We start from the raw sequence: 22,656 nt of genomic DNA, 5'->3' as shown, positions 1-22,656 counted from the left end.
AGGAGAACACCACAATTCCCTATTCCAGCACTGCTGTTACACACCAAACAATGTTTACAAGGAACCAGAGGCGTGGATCCAACACGTTGAGATCTTGAACAAAATCAGTGGGAGTGCTCGGCGAGGATGAAGTCACAAAACACATCCTCTCCAGGCAGAATCCTCTCACGGATTACACGGCAAGCTCCCTCAGTATCTGCTTGTTTACAACCCTCTCACTCAGCACAGGCCTGCCTGCAGTGCCCAGCTTTAAGGAGGTGTAAACGCATTAGGAAAAATCCTTGTCTGGGAGCAGGGAGCAGGCAGGGAGGCAGGGCAGGGAGGCAGGTGCTGTGCTCTGTCCCGCCCTTGCCCAGCTCTGCACGCCAGGAACGCTGGTCTGACAGGCCTTCCTCCGGCTGTTTTCTAAGACAGAAAAAGGTGAGGACAGAGCCACTCCAGTGAATTGTAAGGGAAGGCTGCGAGGATTCCAAGTCTTTTCTTCCTACCCCGTTCAAATCGCATTTTAAATCAGCCTGACTTCAAAAACCAGCATTAAAACCTGAAGCTATTGACTCAGGGCTACTTCTTGTCACCTCGAACTCCTCTGGCTTTTCTGGATCAAACCCAGAATTCTCTACAGGGATGCAGAACCCCCGTTACCGTTTCACCCTCGGCGGAGCTCTGCAGAAGAGGAAGCTGCTACACCCTTATCAGAGGCGACAGCGACAACGCAGAGCAGCTGAGCCGCCCTGCCAGGGGCATCCCTTCCCCGCAACCCCTGCGGGCAGCGCTCTCGCAGAGCCCGGCTGGGCACGGCCGGGGCTCGCAGCGCCGCCGGCACACGGAGCTGCCGCCCGCAGCCCCGGGGGAGATGCTGCAGTTCCGCGGGGCCGCTGCCCGAGCCCCCCGCTCGCCAGACGGGTGGCGAGGCAGGACCACCGCTGCTCCTGCTCCTCCCCGCGGTGTTTCCCGGCTGCTCCCGCCGCGGTGGCACCGAACCCCTCCCGGCCGGACCTGTTGCCCCCCTCCTCCATCCCCTCGCCCGGCCGCGCACACAAAGGTCGCTCTGCCAGCGCCAGCACCGGGGGCTCCCCCATCTCCTCCACCGTCCCTGATGGAGCCTCCCGGGGATGCTGCCCGGGATCGGCGCGGCCGCGGGGACGCGGGGACACACGGGACGCGGCTGTGGCGCAGCTGCGCGCGGCCGCCCAGCCCCGGCCCCGCCGCGCGCAGCTGCGCCGGGACGCTCCTCCTCGGCGGCCGCTCGCCCCTCACACGCCCTCACGCTCGCCGCGCCGCCCTCACTCACCGCGGCCGCACCGAGCGCGTCCCGGCGCGGACCGAGCGCCGCGGCCGCCGACGCGCACAGAGCCCGCAGCGCCTCCCCCGCCCGCCGCCTGCTCCCTCCCCTTATACCCTGCCGGCGCTGAGCGACACCGCTCCTAACCAATCAACGCCCGCCGGCACATAGCAACACGCCGCTGATTGGTTTCCGCCGGCCGCAGCCCATTTTCGCCCAGCCATTCGGAGCGCGGCGTGCCCGCCCCTCCTCCGCGCGCAGCGGCTGCGGCGGCCGCGGCCAATGGGAGCGCGGCTCGCGCGGCCGCACAACAAACGCGGCGCGCGCTCTTAAAGGCGCCGCGCCCGCCCGCGGGGATGCGCGCAGGATGCGCGGGGGATGCGCGGGGGATGCGCGGCCCCGGGGGAACCGGGGGTCACGGCGCAGGGAAAGGGGCGGCTGCGGTCACTGTCCCATGGTGGTGCGGTATTGCCGTCTTTTACCCGCGCAGGTAATTAGCGCGCGTTAATGAACGGCGGTAATTAGCGGTGTGTGGTGCGCGGGGGGAGCAGCGGCAGAGCAGAGACACAGGATTGACGGATTTAAGCCCAAAATGCACCAGTGCTAACCCTAAAATTCATCAATATTAACCCCCCAAATCCACCAGTGCTAACCCCGACATTCATCAATATGAACCCCAAAATCCACCAGTGCTAACCCCAAAATTCATTAATATTAATCCCCAAATCCACCAATATCAACACACAAAATGCACAAATATTAACCCCCAAATCCACCTGTGCTAACCCCAAAGTTAATCAATATTAACCACAAAATCCATCAATATCAACACAAAAAATTCACAAACGTTAACCCTAAAATCTACCGATACTAACCCCCAAAATCCACCAGTACTAATCTCAAAATTCATCAATATTAACCCCAAAATTCATTAATATTAATCCCCAAATCCACCAATATCAACACACAAAATTCACCAATATTAACCCCCAAAATTCACCAGTACTAATCTCAAAGTTCATCAACATTACCACCAAAATTCATTAATATTAATCCCCAAATCCACCAATGTCAACATACAAAATCCACCAGTACTAACCCCCAAATCCTCCAATACCAACCCAGTTTCTCCACCAGGCCACAGGGCTAACTGCAGAAATGAGGATAATTCCATATTTCCCCTGGAAATCTCCATCCGTGAATTTTTCCAGCAGAGATCTTGGCAGATTTGTACCCCAGGAGCTGCAAACCCCAATTAAATGCCATCCCCTCAAAGCTCTGTAATTAACACACCAGCACCCAGCAGCTCAGGGCATTTAGAAGCTTCTCCCTGCACGTTTTTATTCCCTAATAACAATAATTCAGTGTATAAAGTACAGGTTTAATAATCCCAGAATGGTTTGGGGTGGAAGGAATTTTAAAGTCCATCCTTGACATGGGCAGGGACATTTCCCACTATCCCCTGGACATTTCCAATGTTGAAAATATTTAATATTTTCTATCTGCCCATTTATCAGATCCGTGATTAAAGTTCTGCATCTTCAGGGCTGAAATATATTTGCTTTATGAGATTATTCTTGTTCTAACTCTCTCCTGCTTAAGGAAATTATTAATGATATTTTATTGCAGAATTCCTTAATTGGTAATAAGAGCAATATTCTGGTTCAAATGTTAAATACATGGAATAATAAGGCAAAATTTCCATTAATACTGATTATTTTTGTGGGAATAACATTTAGCTCATGCTAGAAATTATTTTCCTTCCACACATGCCAAGCCCACCCCTCTGATCACATCACTGAACCAGCTGGGTGAGGAATTTCACAACCAGATTTTCAACACTAAATGACCTTTTTTTTTCACCCCCTGTACACTCGTGATATAATTTAAACACTCTGCTAACAAAGATTCAAGCACCAGGCTAGTTAGCAGCTGTTAAACACACCAAATAAAGAGGAAAACTGCTATTAAATAAAAAAAAATGAAATTATGTTCTGCAAGAGGAGCCTGCTTTGAAGGCTTAATTTAAACTTCTTTTCTTCGGTAACCTCCTGCCTTCCCCAGCCAGCAGCAAAGAGCAAACACCAGATTTCCAGCCCCTGTCCCCAGTGCTAAAAGTTCTTTATTTAACAGATCTAGAGGAGGTTATAAGCAGGAAGTGGTGACAGAATTTACTTGAACTTTAAATCACCCAGAAACCACAAGAAACCATCAGCAAAACAAATTTACATCATCAAGAGGCTGCTGCAAAGTGAATTTTTTTCAGCCCATGTGTGCAGCAAAATTTTTCAGTACATTATGACTTAAAAGGTGAAAATTAATATTGTTTCTATGCAAAGGTTTCTATTGTTTGTTGGTTTAGGGTGATGATTAATTGGAATTATTTTGCTTTAAGTTAAGCATCACCCTGAAGATCTGGGGCCTCACACAGCTTTGAGGTTGTAGTAAAATATCACCATAAAAAAGCCAAAATTTCTTCTTTCTGGTCTAAATCACATGATTAACAAAAATTGTAAGGTTTTTAGGGATAACAGTATTTTATAAGGAGAATTTCACTCACTTTTTTAAAAATAAAACACTGGTTGGGTTAAATTCTATTTATTAAAGCTTCAAATCCCATTTTCACATTTGATTCTGGGTTAGTTTGGTTACAAACTTTGAAGCACAGCTTGAGCAGCACCATGAAAACTTCTACTGGGGTGAACTCGAGGGAAATATATTAAAAAAACAAAATCTGAATTTTGGCTCTATAGTAATTACAACTCAGCTTTCAACTGAACTAAGCTAAGCAGGATTTTTAATTTCACTATTTGCAAACACTGTTTTTTTTGGAGCTTGAGCAGCACAGCTACTGTTTTTCCCTGCTCAGTGTCTGATATCAGTTTAAACCTTAATTATCATTTAAACAAGAAAAGCCCAACTGATCGGGCATCACTGCCTGGGGGAAACTTTTGTCAAGGCAATACTGAGAGGAGAGAAAATACCGATCACCCACTGAGGTATTGCCTCAACACCTCGGGAATTAAGTGTGGGTTTAGAGCTGATAAAATCTCAGTTTCTTGGCATTCCTGAATTTTATTTGCAGCAGGTGTTAATGGCCTTGTAACCAAGATACCTCCCCTGCTATTGCCTTTTTTCTCTATTTGTAAAATGGGAATATTTGAATTTTTTTTAGAAGTGAGAAAGCATCCTTGAAGTGTTTCCATCATTAACAGAAGCAGGTTGGTTGTGGTTTTTTTTCCCCTCAATTTCATTATTTTTGGTCCAGCTGATCCCTCATTTTCCTTTCTACAGCACTATTCCAGATTTTACAATTAGGATTTCCATTCCCTTTCCATAATTCGAGGGTAAAATCTCGGGATGCGAGTCTCCCTTTGCTGCAGGAATTCCATCGGGAATGCGCGGGCTGTGGCGGCCTCCCGCGGCAGGATGGAGCAGGGACATTCAGATTTATTTCCTACTAAAATTCATCGGACATGAGGAATTTCATGGGCAAACCAATGTTAAAACAAAGTATATTATTTTATCTATAAGAAATATATAAAAGTATGTTAGAGAAATAAATATAATTTTATAGAAAAGTACTTTTATATAAATATAAAAATGTTCAACATTTATATAAAAGATAAAATACTATATAGAAAGCATATACTTCATATATAAAAAGTATCTATACTTCATATATAAAAAGTATCTATACTTCATATATAAAAATATATATATACTTCATATAAAAAACATATATGCTTCATATAAAAAGCTTTTCCTTTTCTTAGGTAACCTAGTATAAAAAATATACATACTTCATATAAAAATATATCCTTTAAATATATAAATATATTTAAAATATATATAAAATATAAAGTATATTATATATATTATAATACATATCCTGAAAATTCTTTAAAGTAATCAGCACCTCGAGCCTTCTTGCTTTGGATAAATAAATTGTGAAGTTGTTTCTCAATATTCTGTTTGAGCTGCATATTTATGGCAGGTGACACGTCCTGAAGTGATCACAGAGAAATAGTTTCCATGTTAAAAGACTCTGTAATGGCCCCCAGTTCCCTGTTCTGATTGACCAAATATTTAGGATTTGTTTTAAGAAATCAAACAGCATCCAGAGCCATCTGGAGAAGCCTCTCATCATGCTGGAAAAATCCTTTAAAAGTTACTAAATATTGCAACATACAAACCCCCACTTCACCTCTCTTACCTAAATATGAACCCTCACGGTTTTAAAATTACACTTGACCTTAAAACCTGATATTTAATGGAATTTAATGGCAATCCAGTAGGAGAGCTGGAAATTTTTCCTCTAGGACTAGAGGAAACATTATCCTGCTGATCATCAGAAAGGACAGAAACCTGCTGCAAGTGGAATTCCTGTGAACCCAAACTCAAACCAAGGACACTGTAAACACAAAACCACCCTCAGAAGTCAGGTTTTTAGGGAAAGAATTCACACCTAACAAGCATTCAGTTTGAGATTTTTTATGAGCAAAGATGTTTTAATGTGCCACATTCCAAAAGCATCAAATCCTTCTTCACATGAAAAGAAAAATCACTGCATAGCTTTGGAGCTAGAGAGGTCCACGAGACTTTCTGCAAATTAAAAGTGCATGAAATACATGCAGTCATCCTTCATACATAAAACACTTTGCAACAGGCTTGAGAACACAGTGTTAAAACAATATTTAGAATTAAAAGTACCTGAAAAGAATCTCTCCTTAGAGAGGGAGAAATTAACTGAACATCTTCCTGGACAGTTGTGCAAGTTCTCAACAAAAAGCTTTTCTGTACAAGTGGTTTAAAAATCACATAGCAAGTTCTGGAATATTTAAAACAAGGATTAAAACAAATGTTTTACAGTTACCCCAAGTGTTTGTTACAAACAGTTATCATGGCCTAAGCCCTGTGCACTGGTGCTGGGATTCACCCATGGAACATTATCTGTCCCATGAGATCAAACCTGAGCTCTTGTGCTAAAGCCCAAACAGGTGAATGAATAAATCCAGCAGCTTTTCCAGCACTGCACTCTTTCCCTCCCAATCAAATTTTAGATATATGGAGCAGCAGATTTATCCAAGAGAGGTCAGTGTATAAACAGCACAGTCAGAAGCTCCATCAAATGTAAGAACACTGGTGGGTCTGACAAAAATAGGGTTGAAAAATATGTTGAGAATTTTAGAAGGCAGAAATTTCCATCTCTACTACTACAGAGAGAAAATAAAAATATTAAAATTAAATATAAAAAACTGTCATTTCAGTACCTGTGTTTTATCATTCAATATAGAATAATGGAACATTGTTTATTTATTGAGTGTTGAAGGAAACTTGAGACAAAGTAAGTCAGAGATCAAAACTGGTATTTTAAAACTCAGCTTTTCCTAACTAAAACAAAAAAAAAGTTTTAATATGTTTTTGATAGTATTCTCTGAAACTATAATTATATCTGCATCTTAATATTGGTGCACGTGTCAGAAATTCAATTGCAATAAAACCATCTGGAGCTACAAACTGCTAATAAACCCAGATTAGGACAGAAAGGTGGAATTTTCTAATTTACTGAGCCGCATGTGGAACATTTTCTATAACCATTCTGTGGCTTCTAAAAAGCAGGCAGAGCTGTGACTTGACTGATTATTAGCACTTATGTGACCAGACAGAACTGGTCTGAGAGGAAAACAGAAAGCTTAGTACCTAATAAATAATTTCATCCTTTTCCCCCCATGAACAGTTAGCAAGTTACATTTTCCTCTCTTCCATTCAATAAGCAACAAGGCTGATGAAATTAGGAGGAAATGGAATCTGCAGTCATCTTCACCAGGCAGATATTCAAAAGGACAACATTAACTCATCTGCCCCCATCAGCAATGTTCACTTGAATCCTAAATGCAGCAGTTTTTTTCCATTTCATCCAGACATATTCCTCAGAAAGGAACTGTGGTGCAGAAACAAACACTCTCCTGCAGATGGATTTGGCATTCTCACAGCCTCCTGACAGGCAGTGGAACAGCAAAGATGCTCCACAATTATAAATATGGCACAGCAGCCAGGGGGATGCAACAAGGACCCTCTCAAATCTGAGCTACCAATGGGAAAAAAAGACTTAAAAATCAACTTTTAGCAGAGTGGCTGCTCCTTGCACTAAAACCACATCTGACTACTGTGTTTGTTATTAAGATCTATTCTTTTCACATGAAGTTCCTTCAAGAAACAGACACTGCTGGACCCAAACACTTGTTTAGAGAGAGCTTCTGATGATTCAGTGACTGAGCTCTATACACTGGGTGTCATTAAGCCACAAAATCAAACCCCTGAACCCCCAGCCATGACATGAGCACACCAAGGCACGGGCACTGAAGGCTCCAACCTGTCTGACACAGGGGTAACTCCTGCTCGCAAGGACACAGCAGCATGGGAAGCTTCCAGAAATACCTTCCTGCCTAGCCTTCCTATTCCAGAAATACCTTCCTACCTTCCCATTCCATCACACCTGAGGCTTCCTGGCTTTTGCCAGTTATTCCCATGTCCATGCACATAAACTTGATGGATATTGAATGGATTTTTGTGGAGACAGAAGGCTAAAGTTTATACACATTCTAGAAGATTGACACTTCCTCTCTTTATAAATACACATAAAAATCTGCTTTGGGCGAATTCATTTAATAGGAACATTTTCATTTGTCCCTGAAATCCTGACCAAACTTGTCTTCTTTGGTCCCTCACCTTAAAAAACAACTCCTCGTTCATCAAGAACCACAGATGTGCAAAAGACTTTTAGGACATGGTGAAAAGGCTATTTCAAAGGGAGTGTAATCTGTAACAAGTGCATTTTTCCATCCTGGAAATCCAGATATTGCCATGACAGGCAGGCCAGAGCCAGGGGCAAACCTGGACCCTGCACTGCAACTCTTGTGTCAAATCCAGATTCTGGTTTAAATCCTGTGTTTAGATCTGGACCAACAAGTCATAGTGTTGGACCTCAGAGAGGGTCCAAATCCAGTTCCAACTCAAGTTCAACATTCTTGTCAGTGAGGATAATGGAATAAATCTATACTGAGTTAATTTTGGCTAAAAGTGACCACCTTCACTGAGTACACTTCACTACTTGGCCAGCCACAGTCTGCTTTGCTGTTTCTCCTGTGCCTGTTTTTCTTTATTTTCTCTTTTTTTTTTTTCTGCTCTAAAGTTACCTGTAGTCTAAAAGCAACACAAGAAATGCAAACACACAGGCTACACTTTCAGAATTCTTCAGTTTCTGCTCGCTAGAATATAACTGGAATAACTGACATGTCTGGACAGCTGCTTAGGAACACTTGTGACAGGTAAGATAATGCTTATTATTATCTACAGGTGCCTTATCAGGCAACTCTCTTCCTAATCATCATCATTTGTGAAGTGTGCTGTTACTAAATGAGCTATTTACAAATGTAAACTATGTAATTTAAGTTTTAAAATAAATAGAGAACCTTGACATTAGGTAGTGACTTGACAACAAGGTAACAGATCATCAGTTACATTCTTTCCAACAGAAATGATCTGTGCCTGCTGCCCCCAATTATTTTTTTTAATGAGGAAAATCCTTGGCTCACAATCTGTTCTGGAAGGACTTTCTCAGTTTTCTTCCTTCATGCTGGGTAATTATTTAAGAATTCCTTCAGTTTTGTTGGATAGTCTGTCATCACTCCAGTAGCTCCAAGATCAAATGCTCTTTTGTATTCTTGCTCTTCATTCAGTACCCAAATGTACACCTATGAAATGGGATACAACAACCAAGGTATTATAGGAAATACTAATTTATTTTTAAAAAGTACCTTTTGAACTAAATTGTTTGATCTGAGAGAGATGTTGCTGCATATTTAAAATAAGAAATTATTACACTGACACTGAACTTTTCCCCCTCACCTTCCAAAAGGGACATTTTTTAATGGTAACTCCAAATCTACTACCTGAGACTTCAGATCCTGCTAAAAGTCAGTATTATTTTGTGAAAGCCCCACGTCAGATAACCAGTTTTGCAGATTTTATAGACTTAATTTTGAAGTGGGAAAAAAAAACCCTAAGCATCAGGGGATTTAAATGAAAAACGTTTTTTTCCCAGGTATACAAATCTTTGCAACCAGAGTACTGCAAATATAAGAGCAGCAGCTTTTGCTCAGGAACGAAACAGCAACTCATGGTCCCAGAAACACAAAGAACTTGCTGAGGGGAACAGGAACCTCTTTCAAGGCTGTGTCTGTCTGGTTTGAATTCTCACTTTAGCTTTCCCCACTGTACCTGGATGCCCCGAGCTGTGAGGTGATCAAACAGTGCCTTCCTCATCAGCAGCCTGGGAAAGGAGAGAGAGATTAATTAACAACTTCAAGTATATATGGAATTGTCAGTGTCTTTTGATGACCTGCAATGAAGTTCCCAAACAGTGTGTAGAGTTCTCCACAAGAGAAATCCAATTCTAGAAAACTTCCAGTTCAAGCAATTCAAGTATCAGCTCTGCTGAAGATCAAATCCATCAGAGAAATCCTTCACCCTGCAGGATTAAATCCTTACACCATGGCTGATGAACCAACCACTCAGCTTTCAGGAGAGGTTTTATCCTTCCCACCAGAAGACATGAATTTGTCCTGGCCACTGGAGAAATTAAACTAACGCCAGGAGACACCGAAGTCACTGAAAACCTGTGACTAAATCCCCTCTGAAGCACAGATATTCTTAAAATGCAAAGTGTTCCTCCTTGTAAGGCAAACAGTGTCTCTCCTCTGACAACATTATGAAACAGTCACAATCATAAAATCTGCATTCTGCATCTAATTGCATGTTAATTAGCTGAGCAGACTTAAGGACAGAAGCTTAACAGACACAATTGGAATAATTCCCACTGTTACTGCACCTTAGAAAGCTTCAATGTGTGGAAAATAAAAGTATGAAGCACACCTACATAAGATTTGAATCAGATTTATCCTGCACTGACAAAAAGCTGGAAGAAACTGAAAATATATAATGCATAGCTACAGCAATAGCTAATCTTAGTTGTTTGAGTCAAGTGTTAATTTCAAGGCAAAATATAAATAAAAACTTAATCAGACAAAAATCTTACGTGTCAGCCAGCCAGATAACAAATCTCTGGCTTCTTGACATCTTCTCTGGTTCTTTCAGCCTGTTGAGAAAGAGGAAACCAAAAATTACCAGAGCACAGATTAAAATCTTAGTTGAGATGTTCCTGCAAAAGGAATATAAAGAATTCATCTTGCTCAAATTAGAGCAGTAATTTCACTCCTCAAGACAGTGATATAGAATCGGGTTATAGAAGAGAAATGAGCTACATTTCAAAGAAGCAATAGAGATGAGAATTCTGCAGCATTTTGAGTGAAGAATGAGAAAGATTGTGAAATCTCATTTCCACCCTACTGCTGGCTTGTCTCTTGGCCCTATCAGACAAATTTGTTCTCAAGAAAAGAGGAGAAAAAATCAAGAATTAGTTATTAGTACAGAACTGCTGTGTATTACTGTGCACAGAATTCTCCCAGCAACATCCAAAAGTGCCTAAACCAACAGAAAAGCAACCTCAGCCCAAAAAAGCAGTTCTCAGGGAGGCATCAGGGTTCACCTGCTTGACATTGGTGCAGCAGTGGGCTGTAACTCACTTGAGGATGATGGAGGGCATGGGAATCTCAAAGAATTCCTCCTTGAAGGGAACGAAGGGCAGCAGCCCAGTGTAGAACAGGCCAAGGAGCAGGAGGACACGCTGGGCACAGAAGATGGTGGCAATGTCAGAGTTCTGCAGGAACCAGGAAAGAGATTCTCAGTTATCTTGGTAGATTTTGACTCTGTTGCAATTAAATTTACTCATCAATGCACATCTGAAGTTCAGCAGTCACACCTGAGATTAAGCTGCTTTATGTGAAGAAATTTAACTGCTGTTCAGGTAGGAAATGGGGTGTTGTCCTGACAGGTAAATTGGAATAATCAACTAGACTGAACTATCACCAAGATGGATTTCACTCAGGTGTGTAACTCCCTTGGACTAAGCACAATTTTAATTTAATTCTAAATTGTAAAATTCCTCAGCACAAAAAGGAGGAGAATTATAGCTGTGAAACAACAGCTTTATGCTGATGCAACTGTGTCCACTAGTGGCCACATCCATTATTTTCATGCTAAAAAACAGACAATCAGCAATCCTTAGAAAATTGCTTTTTATCAGATGAATGATGTGCAAAACAGGCTTCTAAGAACGGGCATAAAATTGCAATGTCCTATATTTCATAAAACAAGAATAAAACATGACTAAGCTTAATTCCTCAAGTATTTTATGGCAGGGTAGAGGAGTGTTAACTGTGCTTGTCTTATTTTAGCAGTACAGCAAGCAGAACAATCTGAGCACAGAATTTCTCACCACAAGCAGAAGCCTGGCTTAGCTGGTTAAATCTTGATTTGCAGGGTGTTTTTCTGTAGGTTTTGTCAGCACACAGTAACAAAGGTTAGCTGGACTCAGCCTTACCTCCTTGAAACACTTGCTTACAATCTCGTAATTGACATTGCCCCACACGGTCAGATGCTCTCTCTTGTACTGACTCACCAGTTCCGAGACCTGCAGCACAGAAAGCACAACTCTCACATGGAGTCACTGGAAATCAAGTGCATCATTATTTAACTGAAACTCTGCTTGCTTTGGAAATCATTACAGGAAAGAGTTCTTTACTCTTCCCCATCATCAGGTAGTTGGGATGCTTTGATGGGAAATAAACGGGTGTTCAGGACAACAGATTATACCTACAAAAACCCCTAAAGAATTCAAGAAACCTAAATTACAAAACAGCATTTTCTGGAAATACTGCCCTCTGTGTTGAACACATCTACACAATAACATCATGTTTTTATGCTGCTTTAGAGAGCAACAGTCCCTAAGAAGACCCTTCCCATGAGGTACAAACCAAACTTGTCTCCAGCAGTGCTGGAGCAGTTTTTCTTCCAGACAAAGGATCCTAAAGAGCTTTTAGAGAAGGGATCTTGTGCAAGATATTCTGTGTCTCCTGTATTACCTCACACAGAGAGCAGGACCCAACATGTGAAGGGTGAAGCAGTCCAAGAACACAGATCTGGCTGTCACAGACTGCCAGAACTCCAAAAAACTTCTGAAATATCAGCATCATTCCCTTGCCTCAGCTGTCAGTTCAGCAGGTTCTCACGTACCTTTCTGATCAACACATCGTTGTTCATTTTGATGTCAATGTTGACAGGAGTTTCTGGAAAGGCCTCAAACACCTCTTGCAGGAGTGGGATACGATTGTCTGTCCCCTCACAGTGACATTCTGGGGAAACAAGAAACTTCTCACTGCTGTGGCCACTTTCAACAAACCACAGATAAAAGCAGAAATGTCAGAGCACTCATTAACTTCAAACTTTAATAAAAGTATGAAGTTCCAAGGATAATCACATTTTTAAACAAAAAATTACTTCATTCAGCTGTAATTAACTATGACAAGTTCATCTCCATAATGAAAATGCCCTGAGCATGTTGCACATTCAGGTTTTAACTTCATGAAATTCACTCATTATTTAGCAACAGTAGGAGTGCAGGCAACATTAAAATCCTGAAATAGCAAATACAGGCTCAGTTACCACACACCAAATGCAACGAGATTAATGTGAAAAAGACAAATGAGAACAAAATTTCCTTCTGAACTCCAAGTCATACCTACAGTAACTACTGCACTGGTTTCTACAGCCAGGCTTATATTTTTCTTTTAAAACTTCTTTTGTCATGATATTGAGAGAAGCAAATGCACTTTTTTACTCCCTTTGCCAAAGCAGGAAACTGCCATGCTACAAAATGGAAAACAAACTGCAAGAGACAAACATCTCACCTTTCTGAAAGGTGACATCCAACTTGCAGAGATAGGGTGGAAGTTCCTTAAAAACAGAAAGGAATGGTACATCAATTCAAATGCAGGGATATAATCATGACCCTCCTCCAAAAAAATCAAAATTTACAAGCCACTTCTTATCCAAAAAACTGATTTAGTAGCATCACTTTCAGTATTAATCTGTTTGGCATTCTTATATTTGTGTCACCTGTAGCTGACATTCCCAGATGTCTGAGAATTCTGAAAATTCCACTGTCAAGGCAGGGGGATTCATCTCCCAGTTTTCCCACTAAAAACTGGTCACACCAGGAAAAGCATTTGTCACTCTGCCATCAGTGTGACAAAACATCCCAGCTCCAGAGCCGTTCACCCAGGCTGATACTGGAGGATTAAATCACCCTGTGGAATGTGCCAGGTGTGAACTTCCGACTGCACAGGGAGTTTAGTGAGGGTGGTTTAGTTTAGGGGTGGGTCTTATTGAGATGAATCCTCCCCTTTGGTTTTGGGCACCAAGCACATACAGAACCCCCTTGCCCACCCCATAAATGCACTTTTTGACACCCCCCCAGCCCATTTTCTCCTCAACTCACCGAGTATTTGAGGTCAGATATGTTGACATCAACTCCTGTTGATCTCTTCAGGTTCTCATCATGGGACACAACCACTTGCTCATCTTTTGTCAGGTGACAATCCAGCTCCAACATGTCTGTCCCCAAATTAACCGCGCTGCAAGGAAAGGCTGCCCTGAACCACTGGGGTGCTTTGTGCAACTCCAAACCCAACATTCCATAAACTAACCCCACTGAAAGAGCTTTAATGGTGTAAGGAATCCTCCCAGTCCTGCTGCAGAGCAAGGAGCAAACAGGAATCGTCACGATCTCTGCTGCAGTGGGAAGCTGATGCAAGAATAAACAACATCTCTTGAAGCAGAGATAGGATTTTTGGCTCTGTGTCCCATAGGAATTGGGAAGCTCACCTGTGGATTGCAGCCTGCCACCCCAGGGTTGAGAAACCTGCTCCTAAAGGATTGGTTCAGGATTTGGAGCAGGGTGTTTATGAGCAGCAGCACATTTGCCCACTGCAGGAAGTGAGGTTTTGAAAAAAGAAATTAAACCTGTGGTTAGAAACAACAAATGACAGGGTTGTGAAAGCTGGTTTTTCTTACTTTATTTACATTAATCAGGAAGGGATAGATCAGGAAATTAGCAGTGGGATTTTCACACTTTGGCTGTTTTATTGGGTAGCAAAACAACCTTAAACTATTGTTTTAATGAAAAAGTTTTAATTTAAATTAAAAAGGAAATAAACCACTAAATGTCTAGTCATATTTTTCAAAGCAAAATAACTTTTCCTGTTCCAACCCACTGCTTTGAAAAGCTCTAATCCAATCCCAAATCCACTCCATAGTAATTTGGTTCATAGGAGGAGTAAGGAAAGCAAAAAGTAATAATGATATCGGCGGAAATAAGAACAAGAAACCTGACACCAAAACAAAATAAAGCTTTACTGCAATGAGCAGTGAACTGCTCATTTAACTAGAAAAGAGGTGTCATTCCAGCAGACAGATAAAAGTCTGAACCCTTCCTTCAAAACCTTATTATCCAACTCTGAGCAAGCCTACACCACCTGTGAGTTGTGCTTACCTGAGACCCAAAGCTCTGTAAATTCAGTAACAGCCTTTTCCTTATGGGCTTTATTGGCTGCTGAACACAGCCCATGAACATCCAGTAATGTAGTAACAAACAAAAAATAAATCAGAACATACTCCCTAAAGTGTTTAACACAATTTCTGGTCCAGCTGGGATAATGATCAAGGAGGGTTGTCAAATTAAAGCCAATTTCTGAACTGTTTGCCAGTGCTGCTAATTAAGAATTAGGAGAGGAACAAAATCCTGTTACATATGGAAGAATCACAGGCTGTACTGGGTGATTTTTTTCCTCCTGAGGGAAAGCAAGTCCAAATCTGCTGCAGGAGATTTGCCAAATCTGTAGATGTTCCCATGTTTTATCATTTCACCAGCAGATTTTATTAGCAATATTTCTGGCTTAAGGAAGTCAGGGCTGATGCTGCACAGAAAGGGGAGAACAACAACTTTGCTTGTTAACAAATTTGAGACTTTGCCAGGCCCTTACAGGCTAAATAAGCTCCCTCAAGTGCTGAGCTTTCCCAGCTGGAAATCAGTTTGTTCTGTCAAATTCACACTGCTCCAGAGAAGGCTCCAGATTCAGAACATCACTGTGGATTCAGCTCCACCTGCTCCAGAACTCAAGCTGTGAGCTAGGCTTGCATTTGCAAATTAGGGTGAGAGTGCCCTTGCTTAAAATCTGTTGTTGTATAATCTAAAAGCACCACAGAAGCATTTAAATATGGCAAAACAAGATTGTAGCCCCTCCCATCTAGTATGTATTTTACCCAATAAAACAAAAGTAAGAAATATTGTCTTTGGTACAAAAAGCGTACAATTTCCTTCCAGAATATTTGTAAATTAAGCAATATAGAAACTGAAATTGCCAATAAAGGCCTCCTCCCCCCATACACACATTCTCTTCTGGATTCAGCTACAGCAACATCCAAATATTCCTGCTTGTGCAAACCTGCAAGAGCAGCTCCTGCAGGCACACCCTGTCTGGCTTCACACAGAATCTGATGGATTATAAATTGATCAGCTCATATCAGCTGTTTGAGCCAACCCTGACCCCTTTTCACCAGCTAGATCACTGATTTTCTACCCCATTCCCTTTTACTGCTTTACTTATGAAGATGGGAATGAGCAAATGGGATGGACAAAGCATTTATCCCTTCCCAAAAAGTTTCCACTCCTAACAGGAGGTAATTGCTCTGCTTCCTGCAGAGGTACCCTGGCTCTCTTTACTCAGATGAACTTTGCTACTGGCAGCTGTTACGGGTTCAAAAACTGGACCTCAATGCATTTGTTTCACCACAGCTGTAAAATAATTAAAACGGGCAGAAGAGAGTTCAAAAAACATTGTCACAAAATGTATTACCCCCAGCACAGTCCTTGCTCTAAGTATTACTGCTTATTTCTGGGAATAAAATAAGAATAGATAATGGAGTAACTTCCATTGCAAGAGAACTTCATGTACAGAATGAGTATGACATGAAATGAGAATTAAGAAATGGTTAAGAAGCACTTTCAGAAAGTCTGGTAGCAGACTTGAAAAAAAGGCAAGCCAGCGGGAAAAAAAAAAAAAACCAAACAAAAAGCCACAGAAAACTATGCTGAGCTTCCATGGAGATAGAAAATAGTGCAGTACTTTCTTTTATTTGGTTGGGAAAGCTGGCACCCCTCAGGCTGCAGGGAAACAGCAAACTGATGAGGCTCCTTAGCACAAAGCAAATTAGAAAAACCCCAAAGAAAACAAAGAGGAGCCCACATAATGTGGTCCCTTCTCAGCAGCAGCTGGAGTTTTAGATATGCTTCTTCTTCAAATGCCTTTGAGAACCTTGTTAAAATTCACTACTTAAATGCTGGGGGCTTAAAAGGCTCTCTGGTCCCAACCCCTTTTTAAACCCCTGAGTAAGAGGCTTTGACACATTGCGTGACCGCAGAGCGTGAGTGCAGGAAAAAATAAACAGCAGCATTTTCTGCTTTATAGTGATAAATAAATTAATAGAAGTAATCACCATTAAGCACAGTATTGTTTGCTGCTTTACTGGCTAGCACAGCTCAGGCCTCAGGGTTTGTTACTATGCACAGACCATAATTTGTGGTATCCCAACTCCTTCTGGTGAAACTGGAGTGGATGTCTGGCAATCCACAGGAGTTATCCAGAGGAGAGCTGACTTTCAGAATTAGGACACTGTGACCCCAACGAACTGATTAAGTCCCACCTCCCCTGGTTGCTTCACTCACTAAAGATACTGAGAACACCTAATTTAGATATTCTCATCCTTTTGTACTCACTGGTGAAAGGCTGCCATTGTGTTCTCCAGGTTCTCTCCAGCACCTACAGAAATAACAAAAATAAAACTTACACAACAGCCTTTTTCTCCCCTCAATCCCACTGAAAATGTAATTAAAAACTAACAGGTTTTAAAATATACATATTTTGAGAAAGGAGGATGAAGCTCAAGGCAGAAATCTCTGTTGCCACCAATGTACTGGAGAGACATGACCTTCTCCAGGTAACATGATTTTTAAAAAGAACTTATCTTGGATTTGTGTAACACTTAGAATATTCAAACCAAAGTGTTTGTTTTACCAGAGGTATTTAGCTAGGACAATAAGCCCCAGAGGCATAGGGAAAGTACACACAAAAATGTATTTGAAAGTCAGTGGGAAGAGTAACAAGAGAAAAAAAATAACAAAAAGCTATGAATTAAAGCACCCAAGACATTCTAAAGCTGACACTCTCTGAATATATAACCCAGCTGGGGTGAAATAGGTGACAACCTCTTTTTTCAGTGCAAGGATATTCCCCAAACAGCACAGATCTGTCATAAAGGCTTGTGCTGCAGAAGGGATATCTCACACACAAGGAATGAAACACACATCAATTTCAGTTAAGAAATGAAAGGACAAGCAAATTTAATTTTCTCTCAGGCAGGATTAAACTCTGCAACTCCTAAGCCAGCATTGTCTGCATAAAAACCTTTGAAAATCAGCCTGAGTAGGGACTGGAAAAGGTTGTGCCTTCTCCCCACCTCAGATAATAGGCAATATTATAGACTGAAAAACAAAACCACCTCAGGAGGAAACACATGCTGATGAAGATATCTATGCAAATTTCAACTGCTCTCTGACAGTAATGCATGATAGTCTTTGTAAACAGCAATTATAAGAGCTCTAATTAAGGCCTTGCCTGTTAACAAGGCCTCACCAAGACATACCTAAACCTGTGCTCAGTTACATAATTAAAGCAACGCATAACCACCACTTTAAAATTGTTGTTCTCAGGAAGGTTTACAAAATGGAAGACTTAACTTAGAACCATGATGAGAAAAACCTGCAGGGTTTAATGTAAAACAATATGGTGAGTCCACAGCAGCTTCTGTGGTCAGACATTCACCAACATTTTATGGGATTTGATTGCAGAACTGGGAATTGGCTGAGTGGCAAAAGTGAACCACAGGACAAAGGAGAACACAAGAACCTCATGGTATCCATCTGGTGATTGCCTAACAGATGGGAATCCCCTGCACAGGGCCTGGCTTATCAGTTACAAATTAGCTGCAATAATAATTGAGTTTTTAAATAACTTATCAGCTGTGGCAATCCAGCCTGTACATCCTGAACGGTGAGGCAAGGGCCAAAGCACCTGAGTCAGGCTTTCAATTTGTTAACAAAGCAAGAGTATCCTAACATTCCTGGGCAGAAAGTTCCAAAAATAAAATTTTTAAGTGGCTGATCTAACAAATCATGTGGCAGGGAGGTGGTCTATGGCCAGGAATGGTGACATATCAGGGGTGGTGAGTCAAATGCCTGACTTGCAGCATTTTGGGGGAAATGAGGAACAAAGTTGAGAGATCAGCTGAAAGAGGAATTCAAAATCAGCAACCACACACAGAAAAGGGAACCACACAAGTTACTTGATAAAAGTAATTTTCTCCCTTGAAAAATGAGAAGGCTGGGCTGACCAAAGGGCTTCTGACACTTTCTCAAACACGCCTCCAGCTTCAAGGGCTCATTCCCTAGAAGGAACAGACTTTCCCAGCCAAAATGGCACTTCCAGACATTGGGAGGGCAAATCCCCACTGTGCAAGCACCCATGGCCAAGAGGGAGCCAACACCAAGCACTGCCTCAAGGAAATGACCTTCAGAAGGTTTTGGGGCCAGCAGGTCAAGGGAGGTGGTTGTTCCCCTCTGCTCAACATTGGTGAAACCACACCTGGAGCACCATGCCCAGTTCTGGGCTCCAGAGCACAAGACTGGCATGGATCTACCAAAGGGAGTCCAAGGAAGAGCTGTGAAAATTAAGGGATGAGAGATTGTCGTGTACAACAAGAGGCTGAGGATGCTGGAATTGTTTTGTCTGGAGAACAGAGGCTGAGGAAGATCTTACATGTGTAAAGACTAGATGGGAGGGAGTAAAGGCTAAACCAAACTCTTCTTGGTGCTGCTCAGGGAAAGGACAAGAGGAATGGGAACAAGTTTAAATACTGGAAATTCCGTTTATAAACGTAAGAAAATCCCCCTTTTTTTTGTTTTAAGAGTGACCAAACTCTGGAACAGGCTCCCTGAAGAAGTTGTGGAGACTCTATTCTGGATGTATTCAAAACCAAACTGGAACAGGTCCAGGTTAACCTGCTCTGGTCAGATGTGATCTCCAGAGGTCCCTTCCAATCCAAATTATTCTGTGTAAAAATCATCATGCTACCCTCTCTCAGAGACCCTGCAACCCAGGGCTGCTGGCATCGACAGAGGACTCCAACACAGAATATCAAGACTCAAAAATTGCTCTCAGAAATGCCCAATTTTAAAATTCTGCAGACCTGAAGAAATAATTCAGGGATGAGTCTACAAAACGAGGTGACCAAATTCTTGAATGAAAAGGCAAGATAAACCAAGCCCCTCAGACTTAAAAAGCTTCACTGTACAAGGTTGCATCCCAGAGAGGAAAAAAGCCAAACAAGTTAAGCGTTACCTTGATCTCCCCAGCTAAGTGGAGTAATGCAATAGGAAACCTGACACTGAGTCTAAAGCTACAGCATGGCTAAAGCCCGAGAGCACAAGTCCCGCAGGAATTTATGTTACAGGGTAAACACCAAGGAGAGCAAAGCACGAGCGTTCTTCTGCCTCAGATGAGCTGCAACGTCCAGGGCTGCCCTCCTGCCTCAGGTGGATTTCACAGGAACAATTCACAGACCGTGGACTTTGAATGCCTGAGGAATAATCCTGCCTTAAGCGAGGCTTTCCTGCTGTTCCGATGGAGCTTAGAGCAACTGGCCCAAGCACTCGCATTCCAGGCTTAGGGCTGTGTATCTTAACTAAGGTGCTTGCAAAGGAGTGAGAACAGAAGATTAATGGGATTATTCCAAGTTCCAACAAAGCCGCCTGCAAGTTTTTAACAGCTTACAAATAAAAACAAATTAAGAACCTTTTCTTTCGCTGAAGGAAAAATCTAAATACCAAGCGACAGATTGTAATATAGACAGTCCACAAAAAAAAGCTACGTTTTATGCTATGCTTAAGGCTATAGATACAAAGAAACTTAAACTGCCAAGTAAAGTAAATGAAAGAAGTTCCAGGAATAAAATCACTAGGAGATCAGCTCCAGTTTTTATATTTTGATAATGTAAGTCAGCAGCATTTGTTAAGGACCATGGGTTAAAACTGTGATCAACCCCCGCATAAACAGGCACTAAATATTGAAAACTGTTTAAACTCAACACCAAACATCTCTCGCACAAAATACCAAAAAATACTAGCAAACTACCTATTTTCAAAAATTAGGTGAGGTAGCAGGGAAGAGCACAGAGCTGATCTCTACAGAACAGGGAGACACACCTTGCTGCATTTCGCCCCTCCCAACGCTTTGGAATAGGTAGGAGAAACTTAAAATCCTATTTTAGACAGAATCAACATGCCTGACTTTCAAATGGAAAAGGGTTTTACCAGGGCACTGAGCCATTCACTGTCTGCCTGCAACACCGAGGGGAGCAAGAACAGACTCACAGCAAATTCTGCTTTTCCTTAAAAGCAGAAAGCAATGCAAACAGGAGGACAGAGGCAAGAAAATTGCTCTCTTGTACCTGACCTAAGCAACAGCCAGACGCCCATCCGGTTGGGGAGAGAAATACCAGGATACAGAATCGTCAGAAGGGGAAAAAAAAATAGATGTGTCTGAGAGGGAAAGCATCACGCCCATTAAAAAAAATTAATAATGCTGATTTTCTACTGGCGCCGTCGGCCCTCGGAGATTAATCCCGCGCTGAACCGAGGCGCTGGTCAGCAGGTGGCACCTAAAATTAGGCTGAGGGAGGAAGGTTTAAAGGGAGCCCGCTGCACGGCACGGACACCGCGCAGCCCCTCAGGAGCCGGCCGTGCCCGGCGGGCCGGAGCGGCGCCCCGGGGCCGTGAGGGACCAGCCGGAGCGGCAGCGAGCAGAAAGCCTCCCGCACCCCTCACTCACCGCCGCGGTGCGAGATGTGCCGGCAGCGAAAGCGCTGCCGCTTGGGCCGGTGCAGCAACCCCGGGCACTTGAGGAGAAGCGCGGAGGTGAGGATGTATCCACCCAGCGTGGAGAGCACGTAGAGGGTGGCCGACATCCTGCGGCGCTCGCCGGCGGCCCCCGGCTCGTCCTGCCGCGGTCCGTTGTGCCCGTCGCAGCCCGCAGCCGGCTCGCGGCGAGGCGGAGCCGCTGCGGGACGCGGAGGCGCCGAGGCAGCGGCGGCTCTGAGGGAGCGCGGCGGCTCTGAGGGGGCGCGGCGGCTCTGAGGGGGCGCGGCGGCTCTGAGGGAGCGCGGCCGCCCTGAGGGAGCGCGGCCGCTCGGAGGGAGCGCGGCCGCTCGGAGGGGGCGCGGCGGCTCTGAGGGGGCGCGGCGGCTCTGAGGGAGCGCGACCGCTCTGAGGGAGCGCGGCCGCTCTGAGGGAGCGCGGCCGCTCTGAGGGGGCGCGGCCGCCGCGCCCGCGCAGCCGCCCCGGCGCCGCGAGCAGCGCAGCGCGCAGGCGCGGCGGCGCGGCGGCCCCGCGCCCTTCCCTTCCCGCGCCCTTCCCTTCCCGCGCCCGGCCGTGAGGGGCTGCCCGCAGCCGCCGCTGCTTGGATCGCTGCGGGTGTAATTCCCCACCGCACGCTTTAATTCCCACCGGCTCCCTCGCTCGCAGGTGGAGGGATGTGTTTTATACACCCCCGCCCAGTATCCGCCCCGTGGGAGGGGCTGTCACGGTTAAAAAAATCGCTTCGCAAGTGCGATGGGGTAATTCGCAATTGCACGTTTTTGTTTTCCGCCTGGCTGTGCCGGCTCTCTCCTCACAGGTGGGAGGATGCGTTTCCCACACCAGGCACTCAAAGATGTCGTATTCCTAAGGGATGCGTTTTCCCTCACACATGTCCTATTCCAAACGGGAGGGATGCGCTTTCCCCACACAGCCCCTCAGAACAGATTTCTATAAAATCAGCCCTTCAGACTTCTATAAAATCATACAACAGTTGGGTTGGATCTTCAGAGCTCACCTAGTCCAGCCCTTTATGTCATATTCCAAACAGGAGGGATGCATTTTCCACACCCAAACCCTCAGAGATAGCACATCTCTGCATTTGGAATAAGATTTCTTCATCCAGTCTCTCAGCAATGTCATATTCTGAATGGGAGGGACATATTTCCCATACTCAGAGCCCCTGAAAGATCACAGAACCATGGAATGTTTGGAAAGGACCTTTAAAGACCTTCTAACCCAACCCCTAATGCTGTATTCCACATGCAGGGATGTCTTTTCCTCACCCAGCCCCTCACAGATGTAGTATTCCGAGCAAAAATCAGGTCTCAGCTCCGGTCATGCAGTGTAATTACTGCACTATAGCAAACTGGCAAATTAAATTTTA

The 22,656-nt window shown here is 43.6% G+C and overlaps 2 protein-coding genes across 2 annotated transcripts in view; both read right to left on the bottom strand.

The window, feature by feature from the left end:
* The window catches only part of YPEL2 (yippee like 2), a 33,087-nt gene extending 31,714 nt beyond the window's left edge, over positions 1 to 1,373 (bottom strand). The window contains exon 1 of the mRNA XM_021524890.2: positions 1,292 to 1,373. The gene's annotated coding sequence lies outside the window, so the exon portion shown is untranslated. The remainder of the gene's footprint in view (positions 1 to 1,291) is intronic.
* Positions 1,374 to 5,760: 4,387 nt separating this feature from the next.
* GDPD1 (glycerophosphodiester phosphodiesterase domain containing 1) lies at positions 5,761 to 21,469 on the bottom strand. The gene is made up of 10 exons (XM_021524891.3): positions 21,247 to 21,469; positions 17,079 to 17,121; positions 13,743 to 13,878; positions 13,153 to 13,198; positions 12,479 to 12,597; positions 11,787 to 11,876; positions 10,930 to 11,063; positions 10,383 to 10,442; positions 9,566 to 9,617; positions 5,761 to 9,039 (listed from the first exon to the last, which is right to left on the bottom strand). The coding sequence occupies exons 1-10, from the start codon at positions 21,380 to 21,382 to the stop codon at positions 8,917 to 8,919; spliced, it is 939 nt and encodes a 312-aa protein (XP_021380566.1). The 5' UTR covers positions 21,383 to 21,469; the 3' UTR covers positions 5,761 to 8,916.
* Between the last annotated feature and the right edge of the window lie 1,187 nt (positions 21,470 to 22,656).

Source organism: Lonchura striata, chromosome 20, assembly GCF_046129695.1.
Source record: "Lonchura striata isolate bLonStr1 chromosome 20, bLonStr1.mat, whole genome shotgun sequence".
Taxonomy (NCBI): domain Eukaryota; kingdom Metazoa; phylum Chordata; class Aves; order Passeriformes; family Estrildidae; genus Lonchura; species Lonchura striata.
Note: the sequence above shows the minus strand (reverse complement) of the source record. Positions and strands in the feature narration are given on the sequence as shown.

Bases quoted from the DNA above. Each gene is read 5' to 3' on its own strand.
- GDPD1 (XM_021524891.3), bottom strand. From the start codon at position 21,382: ATGTCGGCCACCCTCTACGTGCTCTCCACGCTGGGTGGATACATCCTC. The intron at 13,199-13,742 runs GTGAGTTGAGGA...TCTGTTTTTAAG, and splicing joins TATCTGACCTCAAATACTCG to GAACTTCCACCCTATCTCTG. The intron at 10,443-10,929 runs GTGAGTTACAGC...CTTTCTCAACAG, and splicing joins ATGCCCTCCATCATCCTCAA to GCTGAAAGAACCAGAGAAGA.